At 41.1% G+C, this 22131-nt stretch overlaps 1 protein-coding gene across 11 annotated transcripts in view; it reads left to right on the top strand.

Moving 5' to 3' along the window:
- The window catches only part of elnb (elastin b), a 65386-nt gene that overhangs the window by 38671 nt on the left and 4584 nt on the right, over window positions 1–22131 (top strand). For 3 of the 11 annotated variants that reach the window (XM_084320671.1, XM_084320666.1, XM_084320663.1), the window contains 22 exons: window positions 147–401; window positions 625–687; window positions 2477–2530; window positions 3359–3451; window positions 4882–4905; window positions 5979–5999; window positions 6817–6840; window positions 7368–7391; window positions 7542–7571; window positions 10809–10892; window positions 11570–11629; window positions 11823–12053; window positions 13396–13731; window positions 13846–13878; window positions 14020–14076; window positions 14185–14484; window positions 14642–14698; window positions 14792–15124; window positions 15214–15252; window positions 16972–17457; window positions 17693–18403; window positions 19449–19484. In XM_084320671.1, coding sequence (XP_084176797.1) covers window positions 147–401; window positions 625–687; window positions 2477–2530; window positions 3359–3451; window positions 4882–4905; window positions 5979–5999; window positions 6817–6840; window positions 7368–7391; window positions 7542–7571; window positions 10809–10892; window positions 11570–11629; window positions 11823–12053; window positions 13396–13731; window positions 13846–13878; window positions 14020–14076; window positions 14185–14484; window positions 14642–14698; window positions 14792–15124; window positions 15214–15252; window positions 16972–17457; window positions 17693–18403; window positions 19449–19484 — 3351 coding nt within the window. Of the gene's footprint in view, window positions 1–146; window positions 402–624; window positions 688–2476; window positions 2531–3358; window positions 3452–4881; window positions 4906–5086; window positions 5129–5978; window positions 6000–6816; window positions 6841–7367; window positions 7392–7541; window positions 7572–10808; window positions 10893–11569; window positions 11630–11822; window positions 12054–13395; window positions 13732–13845; window positions 13879–14019; window positions 14077–14184; window positions 14485–14641; window positions 14699–14791; window positions 15125–15213; window positions 15253–16971; window positions 17458–17692; window positions 18404–19448; window positions 19485–22131 lie in introns of all 11 variants that reach the window. The other 8 variants (XM_084320667.1, XM_084320670.1, XM_084320669.1 and 5 more) reach the window with 8 other exon arrangements.

The following is a 22131-nucleotide window of genomic DNA, read 5'->3' as shown; positions in this document are numbered from 1 at the left end:
CCACTCACAGGGAGACGGGGAGACGGGGACAGGCGTTAGACAGTTCACGTGTTTGTGAAACAAAGATGATGAAGAGGAGGAGGATGATACGGTTGAGATTTTAAACAATCCCAGAATATGATGCTGTTTTATCTCTGATGGATTAGAAGCAGGAGGTACAGGAGCCACACTAGCTCCAGGATCAGCAGGAGCTGGAACAGGGACAGGAGCAGGAGCAGGAGCTGGAACAGGGACAGGAGCAGGAGCAGGAGCTGGAACAGGGACAGGAGCAGGAGCTGGAGCAGGAACAGGAGCTGGAGCTGGAGCAGGAACAGGAGCAGGAGCTGGAGCTGGAGCTGGAGCAGGAACAGGAACAGGAACAGGAGCAGGAGCTGGAGCAGGAGCAGGAGCTGGAGCAGGAGGTAGGAGGACCTACATCCCATGGCGAGAAGGTTGGGTCAAGCTGATTTACTGTCTACTGTTTGACAAAATTATAATCTTAGAAATGCTGTGGCTCATTTGAGTAACTATCCACAACCACCATAATACAATCCCAAAAACGACTTCTTCATGTATGTGAACTGTCATACACACAATATACAAGGCATACATGTCTTCACCTGCACACCTCTCCCTGCTCTCCAGGTGGCCCTAGCACTGCTGGAGAAGGAAAGGATGGAAAAGACAGAGATGGTGCCGGAGGTCCAGGTGAGGTTCCACTTTAGTTGATGTTTGACTGCATTTGGGCCAAGGATGGAACCAAAGCTCCTACATTTGATGCAATGTCTTAAAAAGTATAGCTGCCCCTATTAATGATAGGGCTGTAAGAAAAATATGTGTGCTCATGAGCCAGTGTGAAGGTAAACTAGACAACCTAAGGGATCCATTGGTACTAACCATGTCACGCTAGCTTGTCGGAATTTAGGCTAAACAACGCTCCAAATGTAGGCAAAACTTTGGCATAAATGGCATTATGGCCATTTTACATTTTAAAAGGGATCCCAAGACCTCTCACCTCAAAATATCTCAACAAACATGGGTCCCATGCATACATACGAGTCAGCTGCATGGCAGCTGAGCACCTGACCCAGGTGTTACAGAACATCTCCGACTGGCTTGTGTTGTCTCATTTGACCTTGAATGTCAAGAAAACTGTCTCTATGTCTATCTCCATACACAAAAGGCCTATAAATGATTTGTTTGAGGTGCAAATAAAAAATGAAATAATTGCCGAAGTGAATGAGGTCAGGTACCTAGGAATCATATTAGACAAGAACCAAACATTTTATAAACAGGTACATTATGTATGTAAGAAGGTCAAGCCTAATTTAAACAGTTTTCATTTTATTAGAAGGGATCTGTCAACTAAAGCTGCTCAACTTTATATGCACGCTAGGATTCTTTCCCACTTGTCTTACTGTATCACACCATGGTCACAAACCTCACAAACCATACTAAAACCCATAACTATAATATACAAACAGGCTATAGAAATCATGGGCCGTAAACCAATGCGATATGGCATCATTGCGGTATTTTGAGTAAGCACAATCTTTTCACGTTTGAACATATTAGACTCGTTTTTAAATGTTTGCACAATCATGTCTCATCTTTATTTTCTGGACTGGTTGGAGCTCTAGCAGAGCAAACACATGAGTTTGTTTGGACAGTCTGCCTTCTCCGTTAAAGGGGCAAACTTATGGAACTCTCTGCCTACTGGCTTAAAACTGGAATCCAATGTCAACGTCTTCAACAGAGGACTCAAAGTATGGTTGAAATCAAAACAGCAGTGCTCACATGTGTAGATGGACTCTTGTTCTGGTAACTATTTGTTCTGATTTGTGATTTTAATTCTGTATTATACTGTATTCTATCTTTTCTGTCTGGTCTGTCCACTGTGACTGCATGGTCCAATGTAGCTGTGGTGTCCATTTTAAATAAAAGTTTTTATTAATTCATTCACACTGTGCAAGGCTGACTCAAGCCAATGAAACATGCCACTTTGGTAATGTCAGAGGAGAGCATGTCCACTCTGTCTATCATAACACCACTCCATATGGAGATGTGTTATTTAAACGATGAAATTTTCTTTTTAAATAAAATGTTTTTAAATCGTAATATATTGCCTTGCTTATAGACAGTAATGATGTCACCCAGTCCTAATAATCTACCCCACAATGCAAAGCATTTGACATATCCCCTTTTGTTGTTAACTAGTGTTAACATTAATGATTAGTTAAATAGTTTGAGCTCATTTCAGCTACCAAATGTGTGTGTTTGCTTTAACATTTTTAGCAGCTCTAATGTTTTGTAGCAAATTAGCGCTAATAATTGCTCATAATAACAGCCAGAGGCTTTATAGACGTGGGATAGATTTACAATCTTTGATGGATTCAAACATGGGGGAAGCCATATTTAATTCAGTCCTCCATTCATTGTTTACTTATTCCCTCCCCAGGTCAGTCTTTTTAGATTCTTTACCTTCTTGTTTCACCAGGTGATGGAGGTGTTTCCAGTGTTCTAGAAGGGTCAGGGAGTTCAGGAGGTGAAGGTAGAGACATTGTAGACATTCTATATCTGTGATGTAAACCAAGCAATGATTTTTAGGGATTTTCCACCAAGTTCAAGTCAAACTCCTAGGAAAATGCAAAAAATAGCATATTTTCATCATCAAGTCATTATTTAAATGATTGAATGAATAATATAAAATAATCAAAATAATAATACATTTAGAAGTGTATGACGTTTTTACTCTAGTTTGATTTTGTTATCCAATCTATTCCAGAGAGTCACCCCACAAACAGAGATGCAAAATTGCCACAGACATCTACGAGATTGAACCATTTTAGACTGCATTTTGCAACAGCCTTGTGTTTGACTGAGGATAGCCGATAAGTGTATAGATGCAAGTATTACTACAATTATGTAGTATGTATATATTCTCTCCCCACCGTATGTATATTTCTCTCCCACCCACCCACCCCCTCCTAATGTACAGTCTCCTCCCCATCATATGTATATACTCTCTGTCAGGATCTATGGGTAACAGTACTGTATATTTGCATATCATATATGTCACAAATGTAACAGTACTATATACCTGTATGTCATGTATGTCCCTATGCCATAAATGTCATGATGTCATGTATGTTGTGAATGTCATAAATGTCACTATGAATTGAAAATGTGGGACCCTGATGTAAACAAGACGGAAGTCTTTCTCTGGTCTGCATCCCCTTAACAATTGTGTGTATTGAGCCGTACTGTATTGTACCCATTCTGCAATTTGTTAAATAAAGTTTTCATTCATTCATTCATTCATTCATTCATTCATTCATTCATTCATTCATTCATTCATTCATTCGTGTTATTATTATAGGAGGTACTGGCATCGCTGGTGGACCACTAGGAGCAGGTGTGGATGGAGAGGGTATCGGTGGGACAGGCATTCCCATCATTGGTGCTAAACCAGGTATTTATTGTTATCAAATACATTTTGTTTTGAATGTAAGACAACTACATACTATAACAACAAGTAATGATGTACTTATTTGTAGTTAAGATCAGAGGGTTGGTATGTGATGCTGTAGCAGTTCAAATATATTAATAGTATTTTCATTCATGACCATGTTTCAATGCTTTCTTAGCTTTTATAAACAGTTCCGTCGCACCTGTCCATCAGCAGAGCCTGTCTTAAAGGGGAACACCACTCAAATTAAACATTCTAATGTGTTATTTCCATAAGACAGTTCAATCAATATTTGTGAACATGAGCTACTCTATCATAAAGCCAGAAACCAGAGAAGTAAGAATCAAACTTGTGATGTCATCAAGTATATGTATGTCATCTTTTTTTTAATATATATATATATATATATATATATATATATATATATATATATATATATATATATATATATATATATATATATATATATATATATATATATACACAATTCTATTCTATAGTACTGATCTCAGTTCTGAAACAGAAAATGTATCTACTCTCAGTGTCATCTATAGAATATTTCCCAATTCATTGTCTATGGAGCAGCTTTCAGACTTTATACTTGATGACATCACAAGTTTGAGTTTTAGCACTCTAGTTTTTGGATTTGTGAGAGAGCACATTTTCACTAATATTTTTGTACCATCTTAGACCAGAGGAATAACATATGAATTAACTTTCTTAGACCAGAGGAATAACATGTATGAATTAACTTTCTTAGACCAGAGGAATAACATGTATTAATTCACTTTCTTAGACCAGAGGAATAACATGTATGATTTCACTTTCTTAGACCAGAGGAATAACATGTATGAATTCTAGTGCTGTCAATAGATTAAAAAAATTAACTAATTAATCTCACAATTTTCTGTAATTAATCTAGATTAATCTAGATTCAAAATAGCATTAAAAATAGCTTGTAACAGATATTTACTTGAGTAAAATCATGCAATTCATGTAAAATCAACACAAAGAAAGTATATTTAGATTCAAAGACTATTTTAATAGCTTTCTTTTAATACAGTTTCTCTCCTGTGAAATACAAATGTTCAGCAAAACCATCAACATTGACTCATCTAGACCTCTTTCTTATATCCGCGGCGCTAAAATTTAAGATTTTTCACTCCATAGATTAATCTAGATTAATTTATTTTAATGCTTTAAATCATTTAAATTAATCTCCAAAATTAAAGCATTAACTTTGACAGCCCTAATTTGAATTCACGTTCTTAGACCAGAGGAATAACATGTATGAATTCACTTTCTTAGACCAGAAGAATAACATGTATGAATTCTGAACATGGAGCGTAGTTCCCCTCTAATGCTATATCGTCTTAGTTCTCAGCTGTTGCCACAACATTCATGTTCTTTTCTCTTGTCTCTTCATAACACAGCTCTCGGCGGGACTCCCGTGCCAGGTGTGGCTTCATTTCATATCTTCTGCACGTTTTCAACAAACACTGTTTGTGTCCAACATCTGGTTTTACATCCACCATGACTTACTTCCTCTATGCAAAAACATAGACCCTCCCTGCTTGCATGTTGTACACTCTGCAGAGCAGGATACCCCCTGACCACCTCTGGTGTCTCTCCCAACAGACATTGTTATTGTCACTAGTGACACGACCCCTGAAACGCCCAGTAAGCCACGCCCTTCTTCTTCTCCTCCTCATCATCATTCATTCTGCACTTATTTTGGTTTTCTTCAGTCTTGCTGTCTCCTCTTCGCCACCCGCTCTTCTTCCAACCTGGCGGCTCTTTGAATTGACCTGTCTCACACCCTGCCCTCTTTTCCTGAACCTCCAATCACAACCGTTGCTTCCTGAGAATAGAGGGCAGAGTTTGAGATAGGTCAATATAAAATGTTGCCTGTAGTTTTTGAGATGTAAACCTCTCTCTACGGTATACATCTACATTACATGGTTGCCTTGTTATTGAGTACTTGAGTATTAGCATGAATTGGCATAAATGGACTAATTATGAAACAACAAATATAATAATAATAATATAATAATAATAATAATAATAATAATAATAATAATAATAATAATAATAATAATAATAATAATAATAATAATAATAATAATAATAATAATAATAATAATAATAATAATAATAATAATAATAATAATAATAATAATAATAATAATAATAATAATAATAATAATAATAATAATAATAATAATAATAATAATAATAATAATAATAATAATAATAATAAATAAACAAGACATGAGAGGGAGTGCTGTACTGTGCGATTTTGGTTGTGGTTATATCATGACCTTGAGTGTAATTGTTGCTATTATACAACAGCTTTATTAACGATTCCCTTGATAACTATTCTGATGTAAAGGTTTTTATTAGACTCCACCAGCAGATTCAGTTGCACAGCTGCAGGTTATTATGAGTGCATTGTTGTCAGAGTTAGCCACTAATAGGAGTGTATCTGTGTCACAAGTGGTATAATTTTGTTTTATGTTTCATCCTGCAGGTTCCACAGGCACATCCCCCGGTAGGTTCACACAGCGTATGATGACCAACATGCTGTTTGATGACTAAACCACATGCTCGCTTAATAGACAAACACGACTCGCATGCAGCTATGGGTTTTCTTACTGATGCATATGCTTGCATGCAATTTTCTAACATGTATACTGCACACTTGCCCAAACGCCTATACCTGACAAGATGAATTGGCTCTTTACGCTATCACAGTTTTTGGTAACACTTTATAATACAGCCTGCATTGTACAGTGTAATTACCCAATACTTATGGTGTAACGTGATATGATTCTGCACATATAAATTATTTACCGGCTCCTACTGGTACTTAAATGTAGGTACAGCTGAAGAAAACACTGAGGACCAATTGGGGATTTACAGTGTAATTTCATCAACATTTATCCTGTATGTGATTTGAGCTGTACCTACATTTAAGTACCAGTAGGAACCGGTAAATATTTGTATGTATATGGATTCAGTTACACAGTAAGTTCTGGGTCATTACACTGTACAACGCAGTGTTACCCAGTTTATTTTTTATAATTATCATTTTGATGCAAATCAAATGTCTCCACTGAAATGCTTTTGCAGTTGTCGTTGGTATACCTGTGCCAGAGAGTGCTTTTTATATCACACTTCCTATCACAAGCTATCACCACATTTGACTATACTGCATGGTTTGTCAAGATCAGCCAACTAGCTTAGCAACAAATATGGCATTTATTGGGTAATGTACATAACACCTGCATTGAATCACAGCATCTTTTAAGATACATGTTTTTGAAGTGTTAGTAAGTGAATATAATGTTCTTCTGTCATTACAATAGGTGGTGGGCCTGGTCAGCCAGGTGGTAAGTGAACCTTTACAAACTATTTTGTCTGCTACTATATATTATTTTAATAGTATATATTACATGAATAATTTACCCCAACAATATTTTGTCTTATTTGGTAAGCTAACAAAGTTAGGAATAAAATGTATCCTTGATACAACCTATTAATGGATGTATTAAACATGAATGTAAATTCAATCAAGATCACGTGTGAATGGAATACATACATTAACCGAAAGTACTCATCTCTACTGTCTTTAATTATTAATCCACAAAACAATCTGGCTACCATCTTTAGACAATTAGGTTTATAAACATTGTTCATCTCTAGAAACATAAAATGATTTGCCTGAAGGATTCTAATGTATTCATATTCAAGCTTTTGGTCTCTCTCTCTCTCTCTCTCTCTCTCTCTCTCTCTCTCTCTCTCTCTCTCTCTCTCTCTCTCTCTCTCTCTCTCTCTCTCTCTCTCTCTCTCTCTCTCTCTCTCTCTCTCTCTCTCTCTCTCTCTCTCTCTCTCTCTCTTTTTTCTTTCTGGTCCTCAGCTGGAGCAGGGTCGCCCTCTGGAGGTGAGATTTAAAACTACTGCATAACTGTTCACTTCGGATACTTACACGGGTCTAGTTCTTCACATTGCTTGTATTTTCAAGGGCATATTTTACTTCCAATTCCTCTCAGCAGAGATGATCATTATTTGTGTCCATGGTGTGTTTTTACAGTGGGGTCAAATGAAGGCCAGTCTGGTGCTGGTGAGTGCCTGTCTGTTGGATCATACGCTTTCTCTTAAGAAACAAACTAAGGCTTAATACTGGCATGTAATAACAACAAACAAAGAGGCTGTTAAATAATTGGTATACTTTTTTATCATGATCACATGAGAAGCTGTGTCTTTGGAAGCTATGGTCGAGGACTGTATGTATATTATTTATTTGTTTATTTATTTTAAACATAGCTTCCAAGGATACACCTTGTTCATGAAACATTAACTAGTTGGAAGAAATTATGTAAGTTCCAAAATGATCAAGAATCCAGAATCAATCTGGTATTGATTCCCCAGTACACATGGAACTAATGCTTGCATGCAATATAACTACAGTACCAACAAAAAAGAACATGTATCATTTAAATGGAACTAATTTATATTTAAGATAAATGCACAACTATCTATATTCAAGTTTAATCAGACATGCATTTTCAACATTTCCTAACAACTCTGAACTTTGATCTCCACTACAGTTTTGTTAAAAGAACGTACATTATGAATCTTTAACTACTAAATTGAAAACAGAAATAAGAAGGGAATCTGTCAAACCTTTGGTCTCTCCACCAGGTTCTACAGGCTCCTCAGGTCTTGGGATTGGTGTAGGTTTTGGATCTGGCGCTGGTACTGGTGTCAGTACTGGTACTGGTGTGGGTACTGGTTTCGGTTTCGGTGTCGGTGTCGGCTCCGGTCGAGGCTCTGGTACTGGAGTTGGTTTCGGTATCGGCTCCAGTGGGGGCTCTGGTACTGGTCTCGGTATCGGTGTCGGCTCCAGTGGAGGCTCTGGTACTGGTCTCGGTATCGGTGTCGGCTCCAGTGGAGGCTCTGGTACTGGAGTTGGTTTCGGTATCGGTGTCGGCTCCAGTGGGGGCTCTGGTACTGGTCTCGGTATCGGTGTCGGCTCCAGTGGAGGCTCTGGTACTGGAGTTGGTTTCGGTATCGGTATCGGCTCCAGTGGAGGCTCTGGTACTGGAGTTGGTATCGGTATCGGCTCCAGTGGGGGCTCTGGTACTGGAGTTGGTTTCGGTATCGGTATCGGCTCCAGTGGGGGCTCTGGTACTGGGGCTGGTCTCGGTATCGGTGTCGGTGGTGGAGATGGAGGTAAATGCCCCGTTGGCAGCCCAGTTTAGAGTGTGACTGGAAGTTGTCGTAACAACAACTACAACATTTCCTGATGTTGATGTTGTAATGATCCTTACTTACTAATAGCATCCTGGAGGAAACAACAAGCTGCTGGGTTTGCTGATGGTGCTCTGCTTTGGTCTGCTTTGTCTCACTAATTATAATACATACAGAATTAAGGAGAGATTCTGTGATGCATTTGCAAGGTTCAGGAATAGATTTTCTTTAGTTAGTTACAGTAGTTAGTTAGTTAGTAAGTTTTGTTTAGTTTTTTATTGATAACAAATATATATTTTCATACAGTCACAAGTTGCCAGTTGAAAAGTATGTCTCTGAAAATTAACCAACAACCAACTTTTAAAATCTGCTATTTACCTATGCAGAGAAAACACCTATACCAACAAAAACACACAGTAGTGGGCCGAATCCACAAAGAATGGATTGCACAGTGCTAATTGCACCCTTAACACATTGACCGCCAGCAGCAGGGGGCGCTGATACCCCATTCATCGCCAGGTCTTTATTCAATGGATATAGTTTTAGACTGTGACATTTGCGAGTGCTTAAAATATATCTTATATTATACATCTATGGGTCTAATAACGCCGTCGAGTCTCAGTGAGTTGCTTCTAGTCAACATGCCCGAGACAGATTGTTTTTTCATCTGTACATTTCTGTTTTATACCGTTTTGAATAGAGTATGGTTTGGGTGTTTTTCAGTAATTCCAGGAAAAAGACAAGAAAAAGGCATTTTACTGTAATCCAGTCATCACGTTGTAATTTTTCAGCTGATTATCTAATCATCCTGAAATCAACGCTAGATTATCATTATTATGTCTCCTCGTCCATACATGAAATGACCGTCGTAGCGGGGCACTCACACCCCCACCCCCCCCCCCCCCCCCCCCACCCCCCCCCCCCACCCAACGGTAAACAGCCATACACGGTCCACACAGATAGCTGTGATCGGGGTAGAACTAAATGTCAGATCAACGATCAAATTTATATATAATGTTCTTACCTTGTATCTGATGTAATGCAAAAGAGATAATCCAAATATCTGATCGCAATTCCAAATAATGCTTGTGGAGTTCTGTACCACACTACCGACCGTTTCACAATGACGGGCGGGCGGAGTTACTGTTCAATGCCATCGTTGTATAGAACTGGCTCGCCTGAGTATTTAAACCCTGCCCGCCCGGCTCAGATCGGCTCCTAAAACACGACAGCCCATTTTCAATGAGATGCAATAGCTCCGCCTGGCAGTAGAGGGCGGTGTTGACCGTCTGCCAGCTCAGACAGGCTTTAAAGGGGATACCAGAGGCTGCAGCTATGAATTATGAATAGGTATAGCGAATAAACGAAATAACGATCCCAAAAACGAGTTAACTCGTTTCTGGCGCTCAACGCATGGCGGCCAATAACGAGTTAACGTTTAGCATGCGGTATCTGCTCCGTTTTTGTGAGCTATCCATTAAGGACATTGCGCGGATTAGATACTATCGCAGACACGCCCATATGTGTGCAGTTTGCTCCTGATCTGCCCCAGCCCAGTTTGCTCATGGAGCAGTCTGCACCCGACAGCGCTGTTGGCAGATATCAGGAAGGAGGAAAATAAATTCATTTCGTATTGTATTTCGTTTACTTCGTAATGTATAGAGCTTGCTTAATTTGTATTTTCATGACAGGGGTGCAATTAGCACCGTGCAATCCATTCTTTGTGGATTCGGCCCACAGTGTCATAGATGCAAAGCATGAGGGCAGAATCTCTCAACATTAATCAAAGTGCGATGCCTGTGAACCGCCACCAGGGGCAAAGTGGCTAACCGTGAGTGAGTGAGTGAGTGACATCGCCGGTCTATGAAGTACTTTGCATCTAAAAACAATATTAACCCAGTAACCACAATCTATAATGCAAGGGTTGCTTACATCAAATGAGAGTCCGACCTGCAGCTTTATAACATTAACCAACCAAGCAAGGCACAACTAAGATGGATCCATCCAACTCAATCTTTAAAGCTTCCAGCCCCTCCCTACCAACTAACAGTGTGCATCTGCACAGGTGATGCCATGTGTTAAGCCATTGGACCATTATCTTTAACAGGTTCAGGAACAGGTGTCGGTATAGGTATTGGCATTGGTGCTGGTGCTGGCGGACAGTCCCTTAAAGATGGAGAAGCAGAGGATGGTCAGTTAATGATGACGATGAAGATGATGATGATGATGATGATGATGATGATGATGGGGATAATAATACAAGAAGCTGATCAAATGAATAAAGCTGTATCATAGCTTGTGTTTCAATAATACTGTAATAGTGTCAAGGGCTGGGCGATATGGCCTAAAAATAAAATCTCAAATTTTTTCACACCACATCCGATTTACGATTTTAATCGATTTTTTTCTCTTAAAAACTAGAAACGCCAAGGAAATCATTCAAATAAGCTTTATATATATATATAAAAGGTTACTCTTGATCAAACAAAGATGAATGTCCCTATTGGGATTAATAGTGCAATAACTTGCTTTTTCACCAAACTTCACTTAAAACAAATAAAAGGAGCCTCTTGATCATCAAACAAGAATGAATTTCCCTATTGGGATTAATAAAGTGCAAATCTAACTTTCACCAAACATCACTTTTTGTAAAATAAAAGGTGATTACATTTTTTTAAATTTTTTTTAATCGATTTTCATTTTTGAAAATCTTCCTAAATCATTCATTCGAATTAATCGATAAAATGGATTAATCGCCCAGCCCTTAGTCAACATAATTAGGGGATGTATGACAGCTAGTTCATTGATGATTCCTATGTATTTTGGAGAATTAAACAGCTTAATTCTGTTATCTGATTGGCTTTGCAGGTGCTGGTGGTAATGACATGGGTGGGACTCTACCAGGAGCGAAACCTCTCAGGCCCCCAGGTGACCAACATCATAGTTGAAGTGCTCATTACAAAGCATATACCAAGCACATTCACCAGACAGGATTTGCCTGCTTGGATGTTGAAGTGATGGCCAACTTGTAATACATACAATCACTGCTATATAGATATGGATTTTATTATTGATTTCAAGTGAATCAGTTCGATACTGTTCTTGTGGGTTCCATCTGCAGTTCCCAGAGGAGATACGCCAGGTGAGGGAGATGGAGAAGGAGGTGCTGATGGAGAAGGAGCTGGAACAGGAGGCACAGGTGGCGGGCCAGGAGGAGTTGGTGGGGGTCCTGATGGTGCTGGAGGGGCAGGTGGTGTAACAGGAGGTCCCGGTGGTGTGGGAAGAGGAGATGGAGCTGTTACTGGAGCTCAGGGTGGATCAGGAGGAGTAGGAGGAACCCAACCACCCAAAGGTGCCATTTTCATATGACTCTAATGTATACTTAGCTGTTTGTTTTGATCATATAAACGTTGCAGCAGAGCTTAATTTATGCACACCTCCAAAATCTTAACTGACCAGTTGCACAAATAAAATATGCTGCAATACAAAAATACTCCTGCATTTCATCAATTTGTTATGTTCCATGTAAGCTAGTTACTATAAATCAAAGACTATCTTTGCTTAAAGGGATATTTCACTTTAATGGTGTTGACATTGGACAACAGGGAGAGCAGTGGGTGCTAGCTTACTTGTAGATTACTTTAGATAGAGGTTCTACTGAAGTGAAATATCCCTTTAACACTAGCTAGCGTTAACTGTAACATTTTGTAGCTGACTCTAATGTTTGGTAATATTTGCTAACTGTCATGGTTTGACATGGTGGTGTTGGTGGTGGGACCCAAATGCAGACAGGGCAGAGGTGTAACAGGCAGGACAAGGCGGATAGTGAAACAAAGGAACTTTACTTGAACATTTAACTTGAAAACACTACAAAGAAAACCTCTCAGCTAACACTGGAAGAGGGAAAAACTACACTAGGGAATACACAAACATAAACTGGAACAAGACTCATTAGACGGGGTACGAACAAGGTATAGCAGGCGAAGGGAATCGAACAAGGCAAGAACAACGATGGGAAACAGGAACTGGAACAGCAAGGACACCGGAACAGTAAACAATAAACGTGCAACGGAAGACAGGGCAGACTAGACATATACACAGGTTGATTGACACATGATGGCTGATTAATAACAAGGAACACCTGGGAGGGGAACCAGACTGACAGACTAGAGTACAAGACTAAATAACAAATACAAGACAAGACTAAACACACTGGGAACATAACACTATACTAGAACAAGAGCATAAACCTAAACTAGACAGGACAACAAGAAGGGCAACAGGTAAACAGGGAGATTCAACTAGATGGGCAGGACACACAGGAACATAGATAATCTGATAACACACAAGTGCATGAGGAGTCCAAGAGGTGATGTCCAGCAGGTGGGGAAAGAAGTCCATGAATGAGTGGGGGAGGATGAGGAGGAAATAATGGAGGGAAGTGAGCAGGGCCAGGAGGGATGTTACACTAACACTAGCTAACAGAAATGCGTCTTAACGTTTTGCATTGTGGGGTAGATAAGGAGGACTAAATTACATCAAACCCTACTAAGTTGCCCATTAGTAGGGTTTTACTGTACTTTGGTACAGAGATGATATTTACTGTTCAGAAAGCATTTCAATATTGTTGTTCCATTGAGACCAAACAAAAATGCTTATCAATCTAACACACTTTTTTTGTATTTGCACCTTAGCCTATGGACAGGATGGAGTTGTAGCTGGAGGTGTAGGTGGTGGACCTGGTGGAGTAGGTGGAGGTCCAGGAGGAGTAGGAGGAGGTCCAGGAGGAGTAGGAGAAGGTCCAGGAGGAGTAGGTGGAGGTCCAGGGGGAGTAGGAGGAGGTCCAGGAGGAGTAGGTGGAGGTCCAGGAGGAGTAGGAGGAGGTCCAGGAGGAGTTGATGGAGGTCCAGGAGGAGTTGGTGGAGGTCCAGGAGGAGTTGGTGGAGGTCCAGGAGGAGTTGGTGGAGGTCCAGGGGGAGTAGGAGGAGGTCCAGGAGGAGTTGGAACAGGAAAAACTAAACCAGGCAAAAGTGAGCTACGTTCTTATTTGGTCTGTACATTTATTTATACATGTGTTAATATCTGTATAATTTGTTATCATAGTCACACATGCAGACTTTTAATGCATATCGGTCCTGTAACAGGCTATGGTGCTGGAGGAGCTCTGGGAGGTGGAGGTAAGTTAAGCTGGGCCTTCCCTTGTTGGACCTGACTCACAACTCATACAATGTAACATAACGGAAATAATATAATATTAATTATATAAGATTATATATAATAATGATAGTGATGTAGTAATAGATGCCTTTTATTTTCAGGCTTACGTTACCCAACTGGGGCCGGAGTCGGCCAGGGAGCACCAAAGCCAGGCAAAGGTTCCTATAAAAACTATTGGCATTGCCTCCTTATCATTGACTTTTCTGTTTGAGAGATTTGTTACAATTTTGACATCAGGGTCAATAACTTGTTTCTCCTTCATTCAGGATATGGGACTCTTGGAGCAGGTGGCCAGTTGGGGGTTGGGCCTGGAGGTTACGGCGCTGGACCAGGAGGCTACGGGGCCGGGCCTGGTGGCTACGGGACTGGGCCTGGTGGCTATGGTGCTGGACCTGGAGGCGTTGGGGCAGGACCTGGGGGCGTTGGGGCAGGAAGTTATGGTGCTGGACCTGGAGGCGTTGGGGCAGGACCTGGGGGCGTTGGGGCAGGAGGTTATGGTGCTGGACCTGGAGGCGTTGGGGCAGGACCTGGGGGCGTTGGGGCAGGAGGTTATGGGGCAGGGCCTGGTGAGTTGACCATCCATCTTGATTATGCAGCAATATGTGATTCAAATTGAATGATGAAGGGTGGATGGTTACATTAGATAGGAAGAGGAGATGGCATTTACATGTTGTCCAAATTCAATATGCTTAATCCTTTCTTTTCCCCCTTCCTGTTCTACAGGCTCCAGATATCCCACAGGTGCGGGGGCAGGGACTGGCACTGGCAAACCATCTAAAAGTATAATGCCAATATCCACAAACATAGAGAACAGACACTTACATTAAAGCACCTTTACACTGAACTGAAACCCCCAATATCCTTTGTTTTCAGATTATGGAGGAGGAGCTGGTGGAGTTGGGAGGGGACCAGGTGGTTATGGGCCAGGTGGCTATGGGCCTGGAGGTACTGGTGCTGGACTAGGAGGTGCTGGAGCTGGGCCTGGTACTTATGGAGCTGGAGGCGCTGGACCAGGTGGATATGGGCCCGGTGGTGCTGGCACTGGCCCAGGTGGGGTTGGAACCAGACCAGGCGGTGCTGGTGCAGGGCCAGGTGGTTTTGGACCAGGCGGTGCTGGGGCAGGACCAGGTGGTTTTGGACCAGGCGGTGCTGGGACAGGACCAGGGGGCTACAGACCTGGACTGGGACGAAAGCCAGCCAAATCAGGTTCAGTGTTAATTTGTCATAATAATTACTATCAGGTGGAAGGTGTGGTATTATTGATGAATGTTTGATCATAATCCATCTCTTTACAGGCTATGGATCCTCATTGGGTGGAACTGGTTATGGACCAGGTGAGGAAATCTAGACTCTTGTTCATCTTCCATGCACACCCTTAAACCTACAAATCCATTAAATTACGTCTCCCTGTCTTAGTATGTAATTTACATGTTGTATAGGTGCCTTTTATTGGCTGACATGTGACTTTGTGGGGGGGGGGGGGATCTTTGTCAGCAAATCCACATTAATGAGGTGACACATTCTACTCTACCGATAACTGTGCTCTGCTCTACAACCCACGTGGGGTACCCTAACACACCTGTACCACGTGGGGTACCCTAACACACCTGTACCACGTGGGGTACCCTAACACACCTGTACCACGTGGGGTACCCTAACACAGGGGTTCCCAAAGTGGGGGTTGCGACAAAAAAATTTGGCAGTCAGGCCACTGAACTTAGAAGCAGGCCAGGCCAGTGTTTCTAGTTGCACCAGCGCAATAGTTAGATAACCTAGGTGGGGAACAACCAGGAGATCACTGCAACTCACACAAGTTGGAGAACTATCTCTCTCTCTCTCTCTCTTGCTCTCACACACACACAAAGGGAGCCGCATGTGATTGGTGGAGGCGGGACCCTTACAAAAAACTGTTGTTGCTAATCATTGACACATGCTAGCCTGTAATAATCCCCCCCAGAAAAATCTACTTTGCATTTGATATATTGCAAATATATGCCATCACACAAGGGTTAGAATTATAAAATGAATATGTGGTGTTATGATCAGGGCTGAAGTTGAATAAAAGATTGTATTTCTTTCAATCTGAGATTACAAAAAAACAGAAAATCCATAAAAATCAGTGTTGTTGCTAATCATGGTCAGGACTCCCTGGAAGAAGAGATCTTGTATCTCAATGGGACATTCCTGGATAAATAAAGGATAAATAAATAAATAAATAAATAAATAAATAATAAAAATAAATAAATAAATAAATAAATAAATAAATAAATAAATAAATAAATAAATAAATAAATAAATAAATAAATAAATAAATAAATAAATAAATAAATAAATAAATAAATAAATAAATAAATAAATAAATAAATAAATAAATAAATAAATAAATAAATAAATAAATAAATAAATAAATAAATAAATAAATAAATAAATAAATAAATAAATAAATAAAAGAATACATATGCTAGCCTGTTTTTTAACAATAATTTGTGATGCCATCACAAACACTGGCATTTAAATGGTACAAATAAAAAAATGCCTGCACCAGAATGCAGGAAATGAAGTCTTTGTAACAAAAAATTTCCTGGTGGGGGACCCCCAGACCCCCTGCTTAAAAAGTGGCCTGACTGGGGCTATATTTTGCACTATATTTCCTGGCCTGAATGATTTCCCCAGTCCGGCCCTGGTTAAAAGCCTCCAATGCTTATTAGTGTGTGTGCGTTTGAACGTTTGCATGTTTCAACCATACATTTCCATATATAATTTTTTTTATTTAAAATATACGTATATATATTATAAAAAAAATTATTTTAAATTTTTTTCCTCCTATAATAGTTGGGGTCGCGGCTCTCTGACACCGTTATTTGGGGGTCGCAGCCTGAAACGTTTGGGAACCCCTGCCCTAACACACCTGTACCACGTGGGACACCCTAACACACCTGTACCCCAACACACCTGTACTCTAACACACCTGTACTCTAACATACATGTACCACATGGGGTACCCTAACACACCTGTACTCTAGTTCTAGTCTAACACACCTGTACCTCCCCAGGTGGAGGAGTAGGAGGTGGTGCAGGGGCTGGTCCTGGAGGAGCTGGTACCGGACCCGGTGGATACGGACCAGGAGGAGCTGGTACTGGACCCGGTGGATATGGACCAGGAGGAGCTGGCACCGGACCCGGTGGATATGGACCAGGAGGAGCTGGTACCGGACCCGGTGGATACGGACCAGGAGGAGCTGGTACTGGACCCGGTGGATATGGACCAGGAGGAGCTGGCACCGGACCCGGTGGATATGGACCAGGAGGAGCTGGTACTGGACCCGGTGGATATGGACCAGGAGGAGCTGGTACTGGACCCGGTGGATATGGACCAGGAGGAGCTGGTACTGGACCCGGTGGATATGGACCAGCAGGAGCTGGTACTGGACCCGGTGGATATGGACCAGGAGGAGCTGGTACTGGACCCGGTGGATACGGGCCAGGAGGTGTTGGACCTGGTGGTCAAGGACTGGCAACCAGGAAGCTACCTAAATCAGGTAATTATCCTTTGTACCATATAATTTCTGGGTGAATAGTATAGAAAGTCCCACTGTAATTATGAGGATATTTGTGATGTGCCAGTATATACTATAGAGATATGATTGACAGAAGAGTTTAACCGTACTCTTCTGGCAGGTTATGGCTCCTCTTCATTGGGTGGAGCTGGTGCATACTGCTTTATTTAAGCAATCAAACGTTATATGCTATTACATGCCTGTACTTGGACTCCAGGTGGAGGAGTAGGAGGAGGTGCAGGAGCTGGACCAGGAGGAGCTGGTACTGGACCCGGTGGATATGGACCAGGAGGAGCTGGTACTGGACCTGGTGGATATGGACCAGGAGGAGCTGGTCCTGGACCTGGTGGATATGGACCAGGAGGAGCTGGTACTGGACCTGGTGGATATGGACCAGGAGGAGCTGGTACTGGACCCGGTGGATATGGACCAGGAGGAGCTGGTACTGGACCCGGTGGATATGGACCAGGAGGAGCTGGTACTGGACCCGGTGGTGCTGGAACTGGACCAGGTGGATATGGACCAGGAGGTGTTGGACCTGGTGGTGCTGGAACAGGGCCAGGTGGCTATGGACCAGGAGGCACTGGAACTGGACTTGGTGGTGCCGGAACTAGACCAGGTGGTGCTGGAACTGGACCAGGTGGTGCTGGAACTGGACTTGGTGGTGCTGGGACTGGACCAGGTGGTGCTGGAACTGGACCAGGTGGTGCTGGAACTGGACTTGGTGGTGCTGGGACTGGACCAGGTGGTGCCGGAACTAGACCGGGTGGTGCTGGAACTGGACCGGGTGGGGCTGGGACTGGACCAGGGGGCTTTTTCCCGGGTGGTACTGGCGGTTATGGACCTGGCGGCAAAAGACCGGGGTCCAGGAAGCCTGGGTCTAACTCAGGTTATGGCTCCTCGTTAGGTGGAAACGGCCTCAGACCAGGTAATGATCTCCCAAGATGCTTAAACAACTTTTGTCAAAACTAGTAAAGTTCACATTACCACTACAGCACGTGGCGAGGGACAGTTTGACCCCCTGCCAATGGGCAACTGTGTTAAAGATGTCTGCCCCCATTTTTTATGTCATTCAGTCCTCTTAATCTACCCCACAAAGTGTCTAACATCCACATTTGTTGTTAGCTAGTGTTAGCGCTAAAAGTAACTACCTAATATTATGTCAGCTACTGCTAAATGTAAATGTTACAGCTAACGCTATAGCTACTGTTAATCATGTTACTATCTTTGATGAACAATGGTAATACTGTCACCATCTTTAATTAACACTAGCTAGTGTTAGAACTAATGAGCTTTAGGCTACATAGCCAAAGTTGAAAAGCCAGGCATTTAAATATGTCTCCTAGGCCAGGAATTGTGAGACAGATTGTCTCTGAAAGGAGTAGACTTAGGCCACTGCTTCTGTGAAGTGTAGGCCTACTAATATTTGATCCGCTTTGTTGAGCAGATAATGAAGAGTTTTTCGGTCATCATCCTTTATCTATTAGTTGTTATATTATGATGTAATATCATTGGTTCAAAACAAGACAAACAACACAGAAGAACACAACTCACATACTTCAACTTGCCATTGCACATTTTATACATGAACTTGTTGAGGCAGCCTATCATGTATTGTGATTAATTATAAGTATTTGCATTATTATGATTATGATTATGACTATGAGTATTAACATGATTATTATGATTATTATTGTTATTATTATTATTATTATTATTATTATTATTATTATTATTATTATTATTATTATTATTATTATTATTATTATTATTATTATTATTATTATTATTATTATTATTATTATTATTATTATTATTAATATTATTATTATTATTATTATTATTATTATTATTATTATTATTATTATTATTATTATTATTATTATTATTATTATTATTATTATTATTATTATTATTATTATTATTATTATTGAGTACAAAGTCAACCTAACAGACCTGTATCTGTTGACCAGGTGGTGGCATAGGAGGAGTACCTGGTGGAGGAGTAGGTGAGTTGTTGTTCTTCAGTTGTTTTCTGTATGTTGCACAGCAATGTTTACACTGCATGTCTGAGTATACAGTAAGTAATTATTTGCTGTCCACGATTTTTCAATTGCCCTTTCCTTCCAACTTTCCAATCCAACTTTATTTATAAAGCGCTTTAACAGCCACAGGGGCACAAAGTGCTGTACAGAGGGAGCATATTAAAAACTATAAGCAGCACTAAAAATAGATAAAAAAAACAAGAGTACCAAAAAAGAGAAGAAAAAAGAAGGTAAACATAGGCAGCAATACAAATTTAAATAGATCAGAGTACTTAAAACATATTTAAAAGCAAAGGACACAGTAACAAAACGATACAACAACAACACAGTAAGACAATAAGATCATAAAATCAACAAGCTACATGGTGTCGAAAGCCAGAGAGAAAAGGTGGGTCTAAGGAGGCCTTTGAAACGGGGCAGTGATGAGGCCTGCCTAATCTGCAGTGGCAGCTCGTTCCACATTTTGGGGGTGACAACGGAGAAGGCACAGTCCCCCCTGAGCTTACGCCTAGTTGTAGGCACTACTAGGAGCAGCTGGTCAGCTGACCTGAGACTGAGAGAGCGAGAAGGTGTATAGACCTGCAACAGCTCAGAGAGGTAGGGTGGGGCAAGGTCATGAAGAGCTTTAAAGGCAAATAAAATAATTTTAAAATGAATCCTAAAATGCACAGGGAGCCAGTGGAGTGAGGATAAAATCGGTGAGATGTGGTCATATTTACGAGTGCCAGTTAAAAGACGTGCAGCGGCGTTCTGCACCATTTGAAGGCGAGCCACTGAGGATCCACTCACCCCTATATAAAGTGCATTGCAGTAATCCAGCCTAGTCGTCACAAATGCATGGATTACTGCTTCAAAATGCTGCGCCTGTAGGATGGGCTTAATTTTGGCCAGCTGCCTCAACTGGAAAAAGCTCTATTTGACCACAGCCTTGATTTGGCTGTCAAATTTAAGGAAATCACGGATAGGAGAATGTGTAACATGGTCAGGATACTATAATAACTGAACAAACATATAATTTGTGATAAGCTGCGACTCACCATTGTGCAGGTGCTCTCAAAGCTGTTGAGCTAAATAGTATTGTAAGAGCATCTCTACAGCGGAAGTCTCTCTGCTGAGTCCAACTCCAAGGATGCCTCCCACAAGTCTCTAGGACTGGCTTTAATACAGGGGTTAGGTCAGGGCTAACCTACACTAATAATAAAAAAGCAGTTTTCTGTACCAAACAGGTTAACATTTTGATGTAAATTATTTTTTTTAAATATATACAAATATAAATAGTTTAATAACAGTGTGGCTTCCCCATTAACAGAATCACGGCCACTGGGATGAGTCTAATTAATATCAAGAGGACCGGGAAATGTAAACAGACGTGGGGCTGTTCTGTAGCTGTTTGCTACAGAAATAACTCAAACTGCATATGATCGGCACGATCCCAAAGCATGTATGCATGAAAGGGGGGGGGGGGGGCGTCGTTTCTGATTATTGATTACCAATAACCGCGTTAGCCTCATAGGCCGAACGCCTGGTTGAGTATCATAATAATGCCCGATTGGGCTGTACTTTACGTGAAAAAGATCTTACCGTGGTCCGGGCTGATTCCCCCGAGCATTTCCCCGTTATCGATCGCCATCTGGTAGATCGATATGTCCATTGGCTGATGATAAATCCCCTTATTGCATGGTGAAATCTGCGATGCAAAACGTAATCCAAGGTACAGGCTGCAGATCCAGAATCCAGCTACTGGAAACTCAAAAAAAAAGTCAAAAAAAAGATTGCTCCCTTCAGCCACAGTGCACACTGCATTATCGCTATAGCGCCCCTAAGAGGATCTGGCCGGTATTGCACCTTCTCGAATTCAAAGAACAGGGTAAATCTGCAGTGCCGCTCAGTGACCTTGAATAGGTATTAAATGGAATAAAAGCAATAACAACTTCCCACGGATATATCCGTGCTTCTGTCCACAACGGGTGGAATCGAAACACGGATATATACGTGTCCTGTCCAGAATGTGTTAATAACGTTAGCTTGGCTAACGTATGTTGATAACGTTGCGTAATGTTAGCTTTGTACGTTGCTAGCATTGATAGCTAGCTAACGTGTTACCTTGTGGTTCACTGTGATTGTGTACATAGACATACAGAAAAAACCCTGTTCTAGACGGACCCTAGTTTGTGTGAAAATTGTAGGAGAAGTGGTAAGTTTGAAAATGACATTCAACCATTCATTTCTATGGGGCAAAATTGCCCAGAACTGACTGTGTACACAATACACATATGTATCCATGTGTGCATGCACACACACCCTCACACAAACACTTGACCTCCATGCCCAATGCAGCCTCCTAGGCTGTAAACTGTGGGGACACTTTTGTGGACCAACTGACCAACCAACAGAGTGACTTATTGAGCTGCTGGTCGCAGCTAAAAAGCCAAACAATTCCCACACCATACACCAATTTTTTTAAAGTTTTTAAGCACACCATTCCTGATAATCAGCTTGAATTGAGGTATTACCCATGACTGTGGTGCAAAATCTCCAAGGAGTCAAATCGTTTGGCATTTTTTTAGACAGACCAACAGACAAACGGACATATAGCTGCTTGGTCACAGTT

Source organism: Notolepis coatsorum, assembly GCF_963971535.1.
Source record: "Notolepis coatsorum genome assembly, chromosome: 8".
Lineage (NCBI taxonomy): Eukaryota > Metazoa > Chordata > Actinopteri > Aulopiformes > Paralepididae > Notolepis > Notolepis coatsorum.
This window is presented reverse-complemented; position numbering and strand designations above follow the sequence as displayed.